General features: G+C 39.9%; 2 protein-coding genes across 2 annotated transcripts; both read right to left on the bottom strand.

The window, feature by feature from the left end:
- Window positions 1-4562: 4562 nt before the first annotated feature.
- cfap161 (cilia and flagella associated protein 161) lies at window positions 4563-8787 on the bottom strand. Its single transcript, XM_070906997.1, has 8 exons — window positions 8728-8787; window positions 7134-7223; window positions 6823-7040; window positions 6653-6734; window positions 5862-5897; window positions 5557-5679; window positions 5313-5386; window positions 4563-4755 (listed from the first exon to the last, which is right to left on the bottom strand). Exons 1-8 carry the CDS (start codon window positions 8785-8787, stop codon window positions 4563-4565), a joined length of 876 nt encoding a protein of 291 aa, XP_070763098.1.
- A 519-nt stretch (window positions 8788-9306) lies between these two features.
- On the bottom strand, window positions 9307-13175 carry cers3b (ceramide synthase 3b). The gene is made up of 10 exons (XM_070907201.1): window positions 13003-13175; window positions 12682-12799; window positions 11981-12099; window positions 11842-11899; window positions 11442-11492; window positions 11250-11342; window positions 10930-11058; window positions 10045-10151; window positions 9800-9953; window positions 9307-9650 (listed from the first exon to the last, which is right to left on the bottom strand). The coding sequence occupies exons 1-10, from the start codon at window positions 13173-13175 to the stop codon at window positions 9531-9533; spliced, it is 1122 nt and encodes a 373-aa protein (XP_070763302.1). The 3' UTR covers window positions 9307-9530.
- Between the last annotated feature and the right edge of the window lie 1473 nt (window positions 13176-14648).

The following is a 14648-nucleotide window of genomic DNA, read 5'->3' as shown; positions in this document are numbered from 1 at the left end:
AAGTTTGTATGTTGTCATTAGTTTAGCTGCAGTCAAAAGTTTTAAGACAATGTTTAACATTGGGGCTGTGCTACAACCCCCAATGAGAGTTAGAACTATTGTCTTTCGCCATCTCCAGGAAGCACCACTGAAAAAAGCGATACACCCTTTTCAGCCAGCTAAGTTTCAGCTTGACCTTGACAGGCTGTGAATAGGCACTGCCATGGCCATCCCCCACTCATCCGGTATACTATACTCATATAGTACAATCACTGACCGTAAAACCTCCTCTTATACACCAAATAAGTGTCAGCAAAGCCTTAATGTACTCTGGTTCACCTTTGTAAAACCTTGCTTCTAGCATAATTCTAACATTTAACTTCATTTTGAACTAAACTTTGTACTTCTTACTACATAAGTAATCCTTGCTGATGAAGAAAGTCTCTTCACTTGGCAAGCGCATAATTACTTGGCAATCATAGCATGGCAAGACTTATGCAAAAGTAATGTGATCTTCAAAACACGTATACAGTAGTTCACCGGATAGGATGCTACTTGAGACTGATACAGAGCCATGGCAATACCGGAATAAGCACTTAACTTTTGGGAGCAATCCTGACTGACTCACGTCACGTCAAGGATGTAAATCCTCAAAAGGGCTCACAAGGGGGTGTGGCGTGGCCCGAGAGAAAGTAGCACTCACATCTGCTGTGAGAGCTGTCAGAGCAAGGGAGTGCACCCTGGGAACACCTGCCTCTCTAGAGTAATCCAGAGTGATAACTCTGCGATCTTGCCTGAGACCACACTGTCTACGCCTGAGACCCACAACAAACAAATAGCTGATTAAAAAGGGGGTATCATCCAGGGATAGGGTCACATAGGGTCAGGACAGGCTACCATTGAGGACAGTGATATCATGTATCATTTATTTTGGCTGGTTCCAGTATTTTTAGATCGAGTATGTTTCCACCAGGATTCAGTCTTTTCTCGACAAGAATTTGTTTCGTAGCAGGGCTTTTAAACAGCATGTAAACCTTCACGAGGGTAAATAGGCTTATTCTAAATGCTTCTTTTTAAATCACGGACCCATAATTTCCTAGTATGTTCATTGGCACTTTCCTGTAAAGTGCTATGTAATCTCGTACTGATTGCAGGGAATAAAGTTCTGAAGCAGTTATTTTAGTTTGAGTTTACCAGTTGTTTATTTTCAGAAGCATTTCCTTGAACGAACTACTCCAATTGAGTAAACCTGCAGAAAATATAGTTAACTATGGAAAATCAAAACGGTACAGAGTTGTATTTTCTAAAATGTTGGTATATTTAACACTAACTAAATCAGTGGGCTGAATAAGCAGTTTTACAATTATTCCAATTCTTTACTTCAGTAAAATAGCAATACCACAATGAAAAAATACTCTATTCCAAGTAAAAGCATTCAAATATTTATTTGAGTTGAAGTACTGAAGCATTACCAACAAAAAGTACTCATTGTGCAGGCAGAATCCTCCCTTTCACAGTCTTATACTATTTTATTATACTGTTGTATTAATATGTAAGCAGCATTTAATTGCTGATGCTGGTGGAGCTGTTTTAACTACTGGAGGTGGTCTCATCTACAACAATAACGCTACGTTATATTTTATAAGCTAAGCCTGTGCTTTGTATGTAACGTGTGAAATTTTACTCTTGCTGCTAAATAAATGCAGCGGAGTAAAATGTATATATCCCTCTGAAATGTAGTGCAGTTCTCCCCTCAACGTGCAGGGACAGTGTAGGATATAGCTAGTCTTATATTCATACTCGTATGGGAAAACGACGTTTTGAATGGTTAACGTTAAGATCCCTCAATAACCAACAAATGAACGCACAGATACCTTAACAATCAACCTAAAGCAACCGCTAACCTTGAGAGAGTCTTCACTGATAATATATCCATCGTTTAGATTTATAAGAACCATCATACATAGCTATAGAACATTATGTATTTTATGTCTACCAGGATTAGTCATGCGTTTGACTCATAAATAACGTTGTGGCATCACTTACCGATTGGAAGACAGGCCAGACACCACAGAGACGTATAATTCTTCAGAACATGGCTTTATCAGTAGCGACATCGCGTTAAATTGTTATCTATGCGGATATCAATATATTGAATATTGGCTTTATCCTCCGTACACAAGCTTAGATATATGCACTTGCTCTCACAGTCAGGCTTAAATTAGAACGCAGCTGCATGCTAGACCCTGGTAGTCCCATTTAGCTAGCTTACCGTAAACTGTTAATTGCAACCGTTATAAACCGCAATAAGAAAAAAGGCAAATATTAACACAAAATCAGCCAAATGAGTTGAATAATTGAATATACAATGACACATACAATGTGATTTTTGACCTACAATCACCAAAAGACAAAACGTGACAATGGAAATTGTCTTCCCATGCGGTGGCTAACGTAACGCACCTTTCAGTGGAGTCGACGTCCTTTCTTCCGCGCATCTGCCGCCTCGAGTGAGGTGCCGTATAGTTAAAGCGTCGGCTGGCCACTTCTCTATTGTTGTCTCCCTCTGAAACGTGACACCTGGGGGTCGCGTTCAGCGCTGCCAACACGTACAAAAACGTTTTAAAACACAACTGGCGGTGTGTTCAATGTGCCGTTGCAAACGGTTGGTAGTCCCCCTTATGTTTGCTTTCAGATGACACCCACACCGAAAGTGTAACGGTAGCAGAACATACTAAAAGCTGTTGTGAAACGTTGCGCACAAACGAAACAGCTGGTTCTAAATCGTTGCAAACAGACTAGTTAAACGTTTGTACTTGAACGCAGCCTTGACGGCAGGCCATCTGACAGCGTTATCTATGGTAGATGATACCTGCTGTTGTTTCATAATTATATTTTAACCCAAATCAGGTCACTTGTGGTCCTCCTCGCCACGTGGAAATACAGTATCAAGTCCTCTTTAAACCCTAGACGCCAAGATGTTTTTCACTGTTTGTTTACTATAGGATGCAGAAACATGAGGCTGTATGGAGTAAATCTTTTCCATGAGAATGTGAAGGTTTTGTCAAATGCAAAAACAGCAAACACATGCATGCACAATCAATGTCAGCATACTTAGTGACAAGTTGCAATTACAGGAAAATTTTACGTTGAATTTAACGTTTTGGGTTTTTTTGCCTTGTCTTGAGCTAGTTGCTTAAACACACCATAATTAGGTAACCTGAGTGAGAAAGACAGCAGTGGGACCACAAGCAGGACACAACAAACATGTCTCCTGGTGATGTGCAACGTGTTTCCTGTTTTACTTTTGAGATCAAACCTTGCACTGTAAGTACATGTACAGGCTAAACATAATGTGAAAATAGCTCAAGCAGAGAAGAGTCACTAAGTCAGTGAAGCGACTCAGTACTGACAGTTATACATTAACATATATCTTACGTTTTCTAACGTTAGTTAACATTGTACATAATTAACTACTGGTCATACCAGACCAACAAAGGCTGTATCAGCATTGAATTGCGCATGGGTATGTTATATTTCTCATGAATTCAACTTTATTGATTCATTATTTATTTTAAAGAGGGGGGGTTGTTACATAGTTACATAGTCTCGCTCTAATCTCATGATACACACAGATGATTAACTCAATGTATGCAAGGGGATGTAGCCTAAAGTTTCAGGGCCATTCAGTTGGCAAAGGTTGGGTCCACACCTGTCCATAATAATCCATAGCACCTGTGGGCCCTTGGTCCCAGAGCACACCTTAACATTCACAGATTCACAGCCATTATCTTCCCCCAAGGAGATGTGTACCTTGATGAAGATGATGCTCCCCATCATTTTACATAAATTGTTACGAATGATTCAAGAAACATAAAGTAGAAATATTATTTTTATTATTGCCTTCTGATAAGGCATGTAGGGGCATTACCCCCTGATTGGCTTCTTTATCAGAAGGCAATAACAAAAATGGACCTTGAACATTTTTTAAATGTTTTTAACACTAAAAAGATGAAAGGACTGCATAAGTCAGCTGTCATCAAAACAATAGCACCTTCAGACCACAGCAAATTCCTTGTAATGTATGTTACTTGGCAATAAACAGTTTCTGATTCTGAGCTGGCGAGGACTGTTTAGGTTATTTTATTTAATTATTGCTCCTTTCATGACAGCGCCCACACTTCTTCCCCTTATCTCATCAAAATATCACATGAAATTGCTTTCAGGGGAAAGTCCAAGTGCATTGGAAATTAGCCAAATCATCTTACTGTCCAATATCACGTTATGTTTGTTTTGCTGTTGCCTAACCAGAACAATGGAAGTGTACCTCTCCTTTCTTAGAAGAAACATATCAAGTGCTTCTTTCTACAGAGCCTCCTGGTGGCTTGGCTGGCTAATGTATATCATATAACCTTAACGCCCTGGTTGGAGTCCAGCCTGGAATGTCTTCATACAAGGAGACAAAAATCAGTGACCCAAACAGCAAAAAACAACCATTATTTTTTTTAAAAGTGCAGGTGTTGTTAATGATGTGGTATCTGTCTGCCCTATGTGTGCATGTTACAGCATGAGAGTGGATTGTGTTACAGTTGGCTGTCACGGTTTGCCTGTGTGACCTCCTCGTCGTTAGCCACTGCCTGTGGGTGGTTGAGAAGTACGAGCCCGCTCCCTGCAGGGTCAGAGGTGCACAGTATCCAGTGGTTGTTTTCCTGTTCAGCTTTATGGCAGTCAAAGAAGGTGTGAGCCGTTACCTCATACTCTTTGCCATATGCGGTCCTGCAGAGAAACAACTGTTACCTACAAAACGACAGCAGGTATGCAGGCTGCCATATTGGATGTCCTCACCTGTTGACAACAGTGGCTGTAAAGCGCTGACTGCAACTAAATGCACAAATTGACTGTGTCAATAGAAGTGAATCTACATGGTGTGTGACAGGAAATTTGTTATTTTCAGTAAGATACATCAGCTTGTTTGTTTGGATTACGAAAGCTGATTCTTGTAAAGTTACAACTCATAGTTGCCTTGAAGTTGAATGGAAGTAGAGATAGGGTTTTCATGTCACTGTAACCTTATTTTGAAAAAAAAAACAAAAAACACCAGGCTGTTGGCTTTTACTTATAGTAAGCTTACCTACTACCACACTGCTGTTTTCTTCCACTGACATCTCTTTTTGTATATTACAAATTTGGCTAATATTTAAAATCAATGGACCTCCAAGTTGACATCAGACATGAGAGCAACACAAAAACAAAAGCATTTATATTGCATTTAACACAACAACATATTCCCCTTAGTTTGGAGTTACTTTTAAAGTAAAATAAATGGCGAATACCAAAGGACTTGACCACCCAGAACAGCAAGAGCCTGGTTTGTCTTGCAGTGTATGATGAGCACCTTCACATTAGCCTGTTAAAAAAAAAAACTGTTGATAATTGCATAGAAATTCTCAATGAAACAGAGGTGAAGGGAAGCAAAAGAAACACAAAACATTCTGTGTTCAGTTAAAGATCTAAACAACAGAAAATGCAACAGGTGGAGTAATTAACTAAGTTAATGAAGTTAAAGTAAAGACTTACAGGAACAGGCTGACCCTCATATTCAAGCCTCTCCTGGGGGTCAAAGTGCACTATCTTCCACCATGACAGAAAGGAGCCACCGTCATCCAAGTTTACTTCTTGTAGGCGGGACTTCTTTGCACACTTTAAGTGAAGTCACAATAATATGAGATTGACAGTTGTAGAAAAAGTTAGTGAAAGGGACAAACATAAGCTTTCTGGATTTCCGCTTTGTTAAAATGTCTCATCACAGTTGGTGGTTGTTCAGTGTAATGTATTCTCCTTGATGGTCTACAATCAATAATTCATGTTAAAACTTGATCTACCTTTTGAAAACTTTGCAGGTCACTCGTCAAGTAAAGCTGAGGAAAGAAAGGAAGAGAAAATACGTAAACGCTTGAAGTGACACACTCAAGATGAGATTTATGTGTTCTTTCAGACGTATTGATGAGCACAATGCAAAGTGAACCACATTTGCTATTTAAAAATCACTACATAACAGAATCATGCAAGCTTGTTGTGTTAAACTGAAACTAAACAACTAAAAGATAAATAATTACATGATGAACTGATCGTAAAAAAGCTCTCTTGTTTTTATTAAATATTAAAGGTGAATTCCATCTGTTATTATGTTAGTATTGCACTTCCATAAAGTTTGGGGACTCTGAGAGACAGATTATAAAAAAAAGATTGGTCAAAATTAAGCAACTGAGGCAGAGATGTCCTGACTTTTAATCCCTATTATTACACCTCCCATAATGCAACTCACTTGCATCTATCATTAGACCCGACCTGCCTGGTAAATGTCCTCTTCTTTCAAACTCCACGTCCAGTTTGTTAAAACTCTGAAGTCTCTAAGCCCAACTGAGATAACATTTATCCATAATAACCCATCATCAGGGTTATTTTCATAGACTTTAAGAAAACTCCCTTCAGAGCCACAGAGGATGTTACACAAATGTTTTCACAGGCAGTACTCCTCATGAAATACAAACTGAACTCCATGTGTGATTTCTATGAAAGAGTGCCCCCCCCCATCAGTCTTAGCGTAAAGTACTTAATTATGTGTGTGTGTGTGTGTGTGTGTGTGTGTGTGTGTGTGTGTTAGTTCACTTACCCCCCTGGCAAATCCACTTGTTGTTTTCAAGGCAAAACTTTGCTCAAAATGCAGAGTCGATCCTTCAGGACTGCCATCTACACTGTAGTCACACAAGCAGTGTTACAGGTTGTGTTCACCGTGTGTTCAGGTGCATGTTGATGTATTTTTAAGTGTGTTTGTGTGTGTACCTGGTAATGATGAAGGCAGTGCGTGTGCAGGCCTGGATACCCCCTCCTGCACTGATGCCACATGGGGCTTGAATGCCAGGCGAAGGAATATTCGTCAAACTGTTAATGTCTGCATTAATGCTTACTGCACTGCACTTCCTGTTTTCTCCTCCCGTGTTCACCAACATCACAACATCCCCAAAGTGCAATCTTCCATCATTTGTCACAGCGAGATTCACCTGCACACATGAACAAACACCAACATCATCATCATCATTGTGATATTATTGTTGATGTTAATGGTGTTCTTAATTAGCTTAAACTAATTTTACCGGTCTCAAAATGTTCTGGTTGAGGAAGTCTACTTTCTGGGCGGCAAGCTCACCCCTCTCTTTTTTCTCCAGATACTCTTTCTTTGCATCCTGGAAAGACATCAGCATATACAATGTGTATTCTTTAATATGTCCCCACAACCCACCGCCATTATCTTGGCATAACGACAAATACAGGAAAACTGCCATTTTGCTCTTTGTAACTGAATGGCCCCTACAGCATTTCTGCTTCCTTGGGTTACTGTTTGATACATATGTAAATAGCAATTTGCAAGTTGACTCACCCAGTTGGTGAGTCATTACCAACTGGGTGAGTCATTACTACAAACTCATGCTGTGCAGGCAAACTTTGCTCAAACCTTAAGACTGTATAGAGTCTTTGGTTCACACCCACATAACTGTATTTTAAATTATAATAGAGATCTCAAAGTTTTCAAAGATATCAAGTATCTCAGGGTGAATTTTTACGGAAATGGGTAGTAAATGATGCACAAGACGTCTAGAATGAGCCTTGGATTTGAACATTTCACTCAGGGTAAAAAAAAAATATATATCTTGGAACAAGCCAATACAGAATTATAATACAGATTATATATGATATTATCAGACAATGCGGAATAAGATTTTCTTTCAACCTTAAAGCATAAAAGGGGAAAAGATTATCTTTAAAAGGATTAACAATATAATTGTATCTTCATTGGGTAAATTTCTCTTGCTCTAAACCCCTTACATTGGCAGTATGATAAATAGTGTATTCTGCTCTCCTCTTTCATCTTGTTTTTGTTACTGAATGCTAGCCCCTGAAGCATTTCTCTTTCCCTGTGTCATTTGTCAATGCCCCCATGGCTGAGGTTGGTAGAATTTGCTGTGGGTACAGCATGGCACAGTAGGTAAGTTCAATTCAACAGTGTCAGTAACAACAAACATAGGCAGATATCAACATCAACATAGAGCAGACAATATTCACAGATTGCCACGGAGTGCCAATAATCTTGGATGATTTATTGACTACACTGCAATCTGTTATGGATAAGGTGCTCTCACCGATGGTTGTGTAAGGGAGAGGCTTTCTTTTACCCTTTTTTATTTTAGCTGTCTTAGGGAAAACAGTCTTTTCTGGGTTTTTTCTTTTTGGTAATGTGATATGTATCCATTTGAGTGGGTTGCTGATGTGTGTGCCAACACATTTGAATGAGTCAGTAGTGATTATGGATTCTCCTGAGACGTGTATGGGGGTTTTGGGGAGGGCGCTGTGCCTGAAATCTATAATGACTTAGAGGTGTTCAGCTGGAGTTTGTTATCAAGGCACCAAGTTACTGCTTGGGCTACCTGCTCACGGTATCGGTCTTCATTGTTGTTGGCAATGAGTCCAAATGTGGATGTGTTGTCTGCATTATTGCCTGTGCAAATAGGAATTCACAATGCCAATACGACTACATTTGGCTCTGCATAAAATAAATACTTTTCTTCTAGATGTTGCTATCCCTTGTTAGCTAAGATGAATGAGTTAACGCTAAGCTAGCTATTATATGTAAGCTAACTAGCTAGTTTATTTAAGTTAGCTAAAAGTGGAGTGCTTTATTTAGAAACAAACCTCTTCTAAGCGCAGGTCCTCATTCCAGTTTCCGATTTTCACATTTGTGCGATAAGCCATTCTGACAACAATACTGACGACTATTTGTGTACTAATAAGATAATAAGTTAAGCTACGTTTGGTGTGTGGCCTGTTAAATGTTTCTTAGGCATGGAAGTGTTGTCGTTTCTATAGTAACTGATGGTAACGGAGGAGGTGACGTCCCAGTTCTCGCTGATTGTCGCGAGAGGGCGTGCTGGGACAGCCACTGATATCCTGAGCCGGTGAGATCTCTTGATAATTCTGCTCATTTTGCTTCCCACACCGGCAGGACGAGGTCGTGAAAAAAATACTGGCACATATACAATTGTAAAATTATAAACAGACGAACAGGAAGTCAAAAAGTAATCTTAAAAACATAAATTTCATTGTAGTGCTTTGGTTTTGCAATATATATACCCCACCAAACACACACATAGAAGCACATACTCACACATGTGGGACTCACGTGTCATCATTATTTGATAATTATTCTCAACAACATACAAAAATGCAAAAACAATATATTAAAGTAGTATTCCTCTATTTTTAATCAGAAGAAGAAGATAAAGTTGTTAAAGGGTCTGAATTCAATGAATTCCAGAAACCATACAGCTTCTAATCAGTTTATGTATAATTCCTCACAGTTCCTTTAAAAAATAATATTAAATAATATAAGTGTATCTTTTATATGCAATTAGATTCTAACAGCTGCAATCCATATTGAATCTGTCCATGTGTCTGCTGTCCATTTTACTTTTTCTCTGTTTTTGTGTCTTTATGTGTCAGTGGCCATTGGCCCGGCCTCTGGCTCCAGAGCCATTTATGTGACTCAATTTGTGGTTTCCTTTCTTCGGCGAGTCACTGTCATCCTCCTCTTCATCACTCCTGTCATCGCCTTCCAGCTTCAGGATGAAGATGAGCCACAGAGAAGAAAACAAAGGTGAACCAAAGAGAAACAAGAAGACATGTAACTTGTAGAATTTGCATAGTTTTCATACATTTCTTTCCTTCACATGAATGAATATACACACAGATACACGTGTAAACACACCTTGCTGAAGATAAACTTGTAAACCATTCGTGATATGAGAACAGCCCAGTAGAGGTGGAGTATCTGTAGAACCAACAACATCACATTGAAGAAGTAGTAGCCAAAGAAGGGGGCAAACTCTTCCAGTGGGTACACCCAAGTACAGTGGATAAGCCTGTAGAAGATATGCACACATAATATTTTCACACATTACACCAAGATTAGCATCATGCATCACGCTACATCCTTCCATTTTACACACTTACCAGAAAGGAAAAATGACAAGTCTTGTCACCATAAAGAGAAGTGTAAACACCACAAACATGGCGTTAGCAGTCTGGTGCCATTTGGCGTAGTTGAATACCTTTGCACCCTGTGAGATAAAAACAGGGAACAGAAGCAGCTTCAGTTCTTTATTTAAAAGGAATAGTTCATAATCAGCCATAAAGTCGCTGCAGGCATGTTTGCTATTGATATTTAGTTTAGTTAGATGCCAGTGCATTCACAGTGTTTCATCTTTGCAAAAAATGCAGTCTAGACGGGTGTTGATTCAACTCTATGTTAATGAATGTCTTACAGTATTGCTTCTCTGATAGCGTCTGAAGAAAACTTGAGCATTAAGTCTCATGCACACTACTATCGACCTGATCTCAATCATGATCCCAATTGCTACCTGTAAATCTGAGTAGGATGTCTTATGCATTTCAGGGGCTAGCATGAAAAAAATAACATGTCAAGAAATGTAAAGTGGAGCTCATGTTCACTGCTGTTCAAACTCAACTCAGTGTTTTATTTTTTGGCATCAGACCGGTTTGAGTCCTGCCTAGAGGGATTTTTGCAATCGGTCAGACATCTTGAGTGCAGGTTTTAGGCTCTGCATCAAACTACTGACAACTGACAACTACTGTACGAGGCCCAATTTTTCCCCTCAGAGGCAATTGTTATGCATCTTTGAAGACATAAAAAGACAGCTTTGCAATGTTAAATTACTTTTTGATGATAGGGAGTAACTGTTCCTTTGTCAGTCTGTTGCTGCAGAACTCTGACAATGCGAAATCAGAGTTATCTGCTAATACTGTCCAGCCCACAGTAAGACAGTGAATATCACATAGATTGGCTTGCACATGCACTGATGTCAGAACAGCACTGACCTCCAGCAGTATGTCAGCGGAGTCATGAACGGCCATCACAAGGGTTCCAATACGGATGTAGTTTGAAATCCAGGAGAAACTCAGAAGAGTCAGTGTGGCTATATGATGAATCACCTGCTCTTTGAAGTCCTACACACAAACACGTGACAGGTAAACATGTAGGCACATGACACATAGACGTCCCCAATTTATTTATCTTATACATACATACATACTTATACATTATGAATAATGAATTCAGGTGAAATGGAATTAAACACTTTGAAAAACTGCAGTACTTCACTTTGATGTTACACATCTGCACACATCAGTACACTCACCTTCCGTTTCACGTCAAACGTGAGGCTGAGGAGCAGAGAAAGGTAGAAGCCCATTTCCAAGAGGTAATACCAGTACTGAGATGGCAGCATGGACTGCACGGACACGTAACACACAGACATATATAGATGTTTATCATACTGCATACTTTAACATTGTACAAGCCATCCTAATAGCAATACAAAAACACTTACCTGTTTAGGGAAGCCTGCCCAAACCTCCTTCAGATTATAAAACCAAGGTTTCTACAGCCAACAAAAACAAAGAGGGAGAGGAGTGTGAGTTGGGGGGGTGGTTGGAGGATAGCCTTGAAAAAAGCGACAAGGGCCACAAGCTCATGCATGTTTGTCTGCCATACCAACTGCCAGAGTGTGAGAAAAACCCTGAAGCACAGGAGAGACATGAGATAGGAAGAGAGATGAGGAGTTTCACATACTTCACATTACAGCAGAATAGCGAGAAAGAGGGAGAGAAAGACAAAATAAGGGGAAGCAAACAATTGGTGCAATGGAAAAATTGGCTGACATGAGAGACAAATCCTGTAATAGAAACAGTTACTGTGATCAAACATGGAAAAAGGCCAAAACCACTTACATCATGGAGAGACAGGACTCCGTAGACAAATGCAAAAAAATAAAACACACATCTCCAACTGTTGACAGACAAGAACAATAATGTCACATATTTACACATACGCACTTGTTCTCACATCAGCATATAATCACACACACACCTGGCCTCACAGAACCTCTTGCGAAGCCCTGGACGCTCCTGGTTCCTCCTCCTCCTGAACCAGAGCTGAACTCTCCTTTCTGGCCAACTGGTCTTCTTGCACAGAGACCGCACATCAGCCTGAGGAACAAAGGAAACGGTCCAGGTGTTACACTCTTTCCACCCTGGGACGCACCCTCTTTGAAGTTATACACCAGCATTCAGTTTTACTCTCTGACAAACAATGTTTGATGCAAAAACAACATTTAATTTACTCTGCCTCTAATTTCAGCAATAAAAAGCAACATCAAACATTTGTGTTGATAAAAACACAAAGTGTAATAGTGCAATTACCAAGTATATCTGAGAAGACCCTGATCGCTGATGTATTTCAGAGGGGTATTTCACTCATATTAAGCCTCAGCTTATCTTTATTTAACTCCCGGTGTAAGTGTGTTCACAAAAAGCCTTGTTTCTTCCTAATTTCTTGAATTCAGTGTACTTTGTTGTAAAGCTCTGGTGTGTTTTGACTTTCTATGAAGAACTCCACTAAGTATATAAAAGAAAGTATATAGAACAACACAATTTGTTTTTACTTACTCACCTACTGTATCGAGAACTTAATTTGACACAAAATGCCTAAAATGCTATATACCAGGCGTGTGACTGTATGTGAACAACAAACCACCTTTGTTTTTCAAGGAAATGCCCCTCTTAACATACCTGTGACAGAAACCGTGCTTGGCTGCAGAAGTACTTTTCTAGGATGGGGTTTGGTTCTGCTGTGAGACGTACCCTGTCGCTGATTCCCCAAACATCAGCCAGTGGTGTGGCCAGGTACCTGCATCAGCACACAAGTAACATTACATACTGTATAATGAATTACCAGGTAGAGCACAGCTTTATAAACACAACAGAAGTGGCCTGGTTCTGGTTTGGAGTTCCACATTGCTCCACACAGCTTGTGCAACATAATCCCATTACTCTGAAACCAGACGATTGCATTGCTAAAGTCACTGAAACACACATACTGTATACTCTCACCTCTCAAACATGTATCTGACCAGGAGCAGGCAGAGGGCGCAGGGCAGAGCAGCGTAAAGTTGAGAGGCTTTCGCATAGATACGACCTTCACTGTCCTCCAGATCTGACCAGGAGACGTTTGCTGGCAGCCACAGACGCTCCCACCACAGCCACTCACTGACTGTCTGCAACATGCTGCTGGGAAACACAGCATACACTAATGAAAAAGAAATTCAATCTATTTGTTTCCAAGACAGAACATTAGTTCACTGATATCAAAGAAATTACATCTGACACCTCACACAAACAAGTTGTTATACCTCATGGGAAGATTGTTTTCATTTGCCTTTTAAAAAAGTTTGATTTCAAAATATGATTGAGACTAGATTAAAGATGTGCTAAAGTGTATTTATTTATTTTTCCAATTATAATGTAAAACAATGTCAGCTGGCCAAAGTAGTGTGCATTCTCTGTAATTCTGTGGCAGCCAAAGCAGTGGACACAGCAACACTGGACACAGGCTGGCATGCTGAAGCAACTAGGGCTCTGGTCCACATGCATCCACCGCCAAAAATGCACCACTTATTTGTCTTGAATCTGCAGTGCCAATTTTTTGTTTACTGTCCGCTACCTCCTACTGGTGTCTGACAGTACAACTGCTCTGTGGACACACAATCATGAAGGAAGTGAGTAATTTGGAGATGGAGACGTAGAATAGATATCAAAGGGCAACAAAGATAAAGGAGGGTGAGGAGCAATTCAAGGATGTAAAGATTAGATAGTCCTTTCTTATGTGGACTCTGATCATGTATGTGTAGATAACAAAACGTGTTATTTGAGCAGTTAGAAAACTACTAAAACTGTTGAAACAAACGTAAATAATTATAAATATTTGCTGTGATGCCCTGATTACAGTGCAACTCATAGTAGTGTCCCTGAGCCTCAGTGATAGTTAATTAGTGAGCATGGGGAAATGAGCATACATACCTGCAAGATGTGTCGTCTTGACAAGTTCCAACAGAAGAGAGGGAAGCTGAGGCAGAAGATGGATACAGAAATCCAGCGAAACTGAAGTAAAATATTGTGTGAAACCTAAACTGATCTTCCGCTGTAAAAATCTCCAGTTTCGGGCCTTTGTTGCGTCTCAGTTACAGAATGCATCCATTAATGTATGCAATGTTTACACACACTCACCTTCAGGGTGTCCACTGTGAGACGTACAGTCTGTTTTCCAGTCTGTCTGTCATACAGGTCATGTGCTGCACTTATCCACTTCAGATAACATCCCTGTATAGATCCTATATGTGCACTTTCAGCTATTGTGGGGGCGCAATTTTTTTAAAAAAGGAAGACAAATATTTACTCATAAACTAATGCTTTCCCTAATCCGTACGATGTACCTCATTGTACGTGAGGCAACAGGCTCCAGTGAGCATGGTGCTTTTTAGAGCATGCGTGTGGACGCTCACCTGGTTAGAAAGAATGGGATCCTTCCCTCCCACTCTTGTCTGCTCTGGTGATCACACCCTCGTAGTTGCAGCAACTCCTTTTAAAGTAAGGTTAGCTCAGCACTGGAAACCCCTAACATGTTGCAGCATTTTGTATTTTCAGTTGTAAATGGTAAGCTGCAGCAGTCATCTGAGAGTGGGATTGTTTGTGTACCCTCA

The sequence above is a fragment of the Enoplosus armatus genome, chromosome 6, assembly GCF_043641665.1.
Source record: "Enoplosus armatus isolate fEnoArm2 chromosome 6, fEnoArm2.hap1, whole genome shotgun sequence".
Taxonomy (NCBI): Eukaryota; Metazoa; Chordata; class Actinopteri; order Centrarchiformes; family Enoplosidae; genus Enoplosus; species Enoplosus armatus.
The sequence above is the reverse complement of the archived record's forward strand: the minus strand, read 5'-3'. Positions and strand labels throughout refer to the sequence as shown.

What these genes read in the sequence shown, in the direction of transcription:
- cfap161 (XM_070906997.1), bottom strand. Translation starts at nt 8,787, where the DNA reads ATGGCTTATCGCACAAATGTGAAAATCGGAAACTGGAATGAGGACCTG. An exon ending in AGGACCTGCGCTTAGAAGAG is followed by an intron (nt 7,224 to 8,727) that starts GTTTGTTTCTAA and finishes ATGTCTTTCCAG; the next exon opens with GATGCAAAGAAAGAGTATCT. An exon ending in CAAGTGGATTTGCCAGGGGG is followed by an intron (nt 5,898 to 6,652) that starts GTAAGTGAACTA and finishes TTCTTTCCTCAG; the next exon opens with CTTTACTTGACGAGTGACCT.
- cers3b (XM_070907201.1), bottom strand. Translation starts at nt 13,175, where the DNA reads ATGTTGCAGACAGTCAGTGAGTGGCTGTGGTGGGAGCGTCTGTGGCTG. An exon ending in CGTTTGACGTGAAACGGAAG is followed by an intron (nt 11,059 to 11,249) that starts GTGAGTGTACTG and finishes GTTTGTGTGTAG; the next exon opens with GACTTCAAAGAGCAGGTGAT. An exon ending in ACAAGTTTATCTTCAGCAAG is followed by an intron (nt 9,651 to 9,799) that starts GTGTGTTTACAC and finishes TTCATCCTGAAG; the next exon opens with CTGGAAGGCGATGACAGGAG.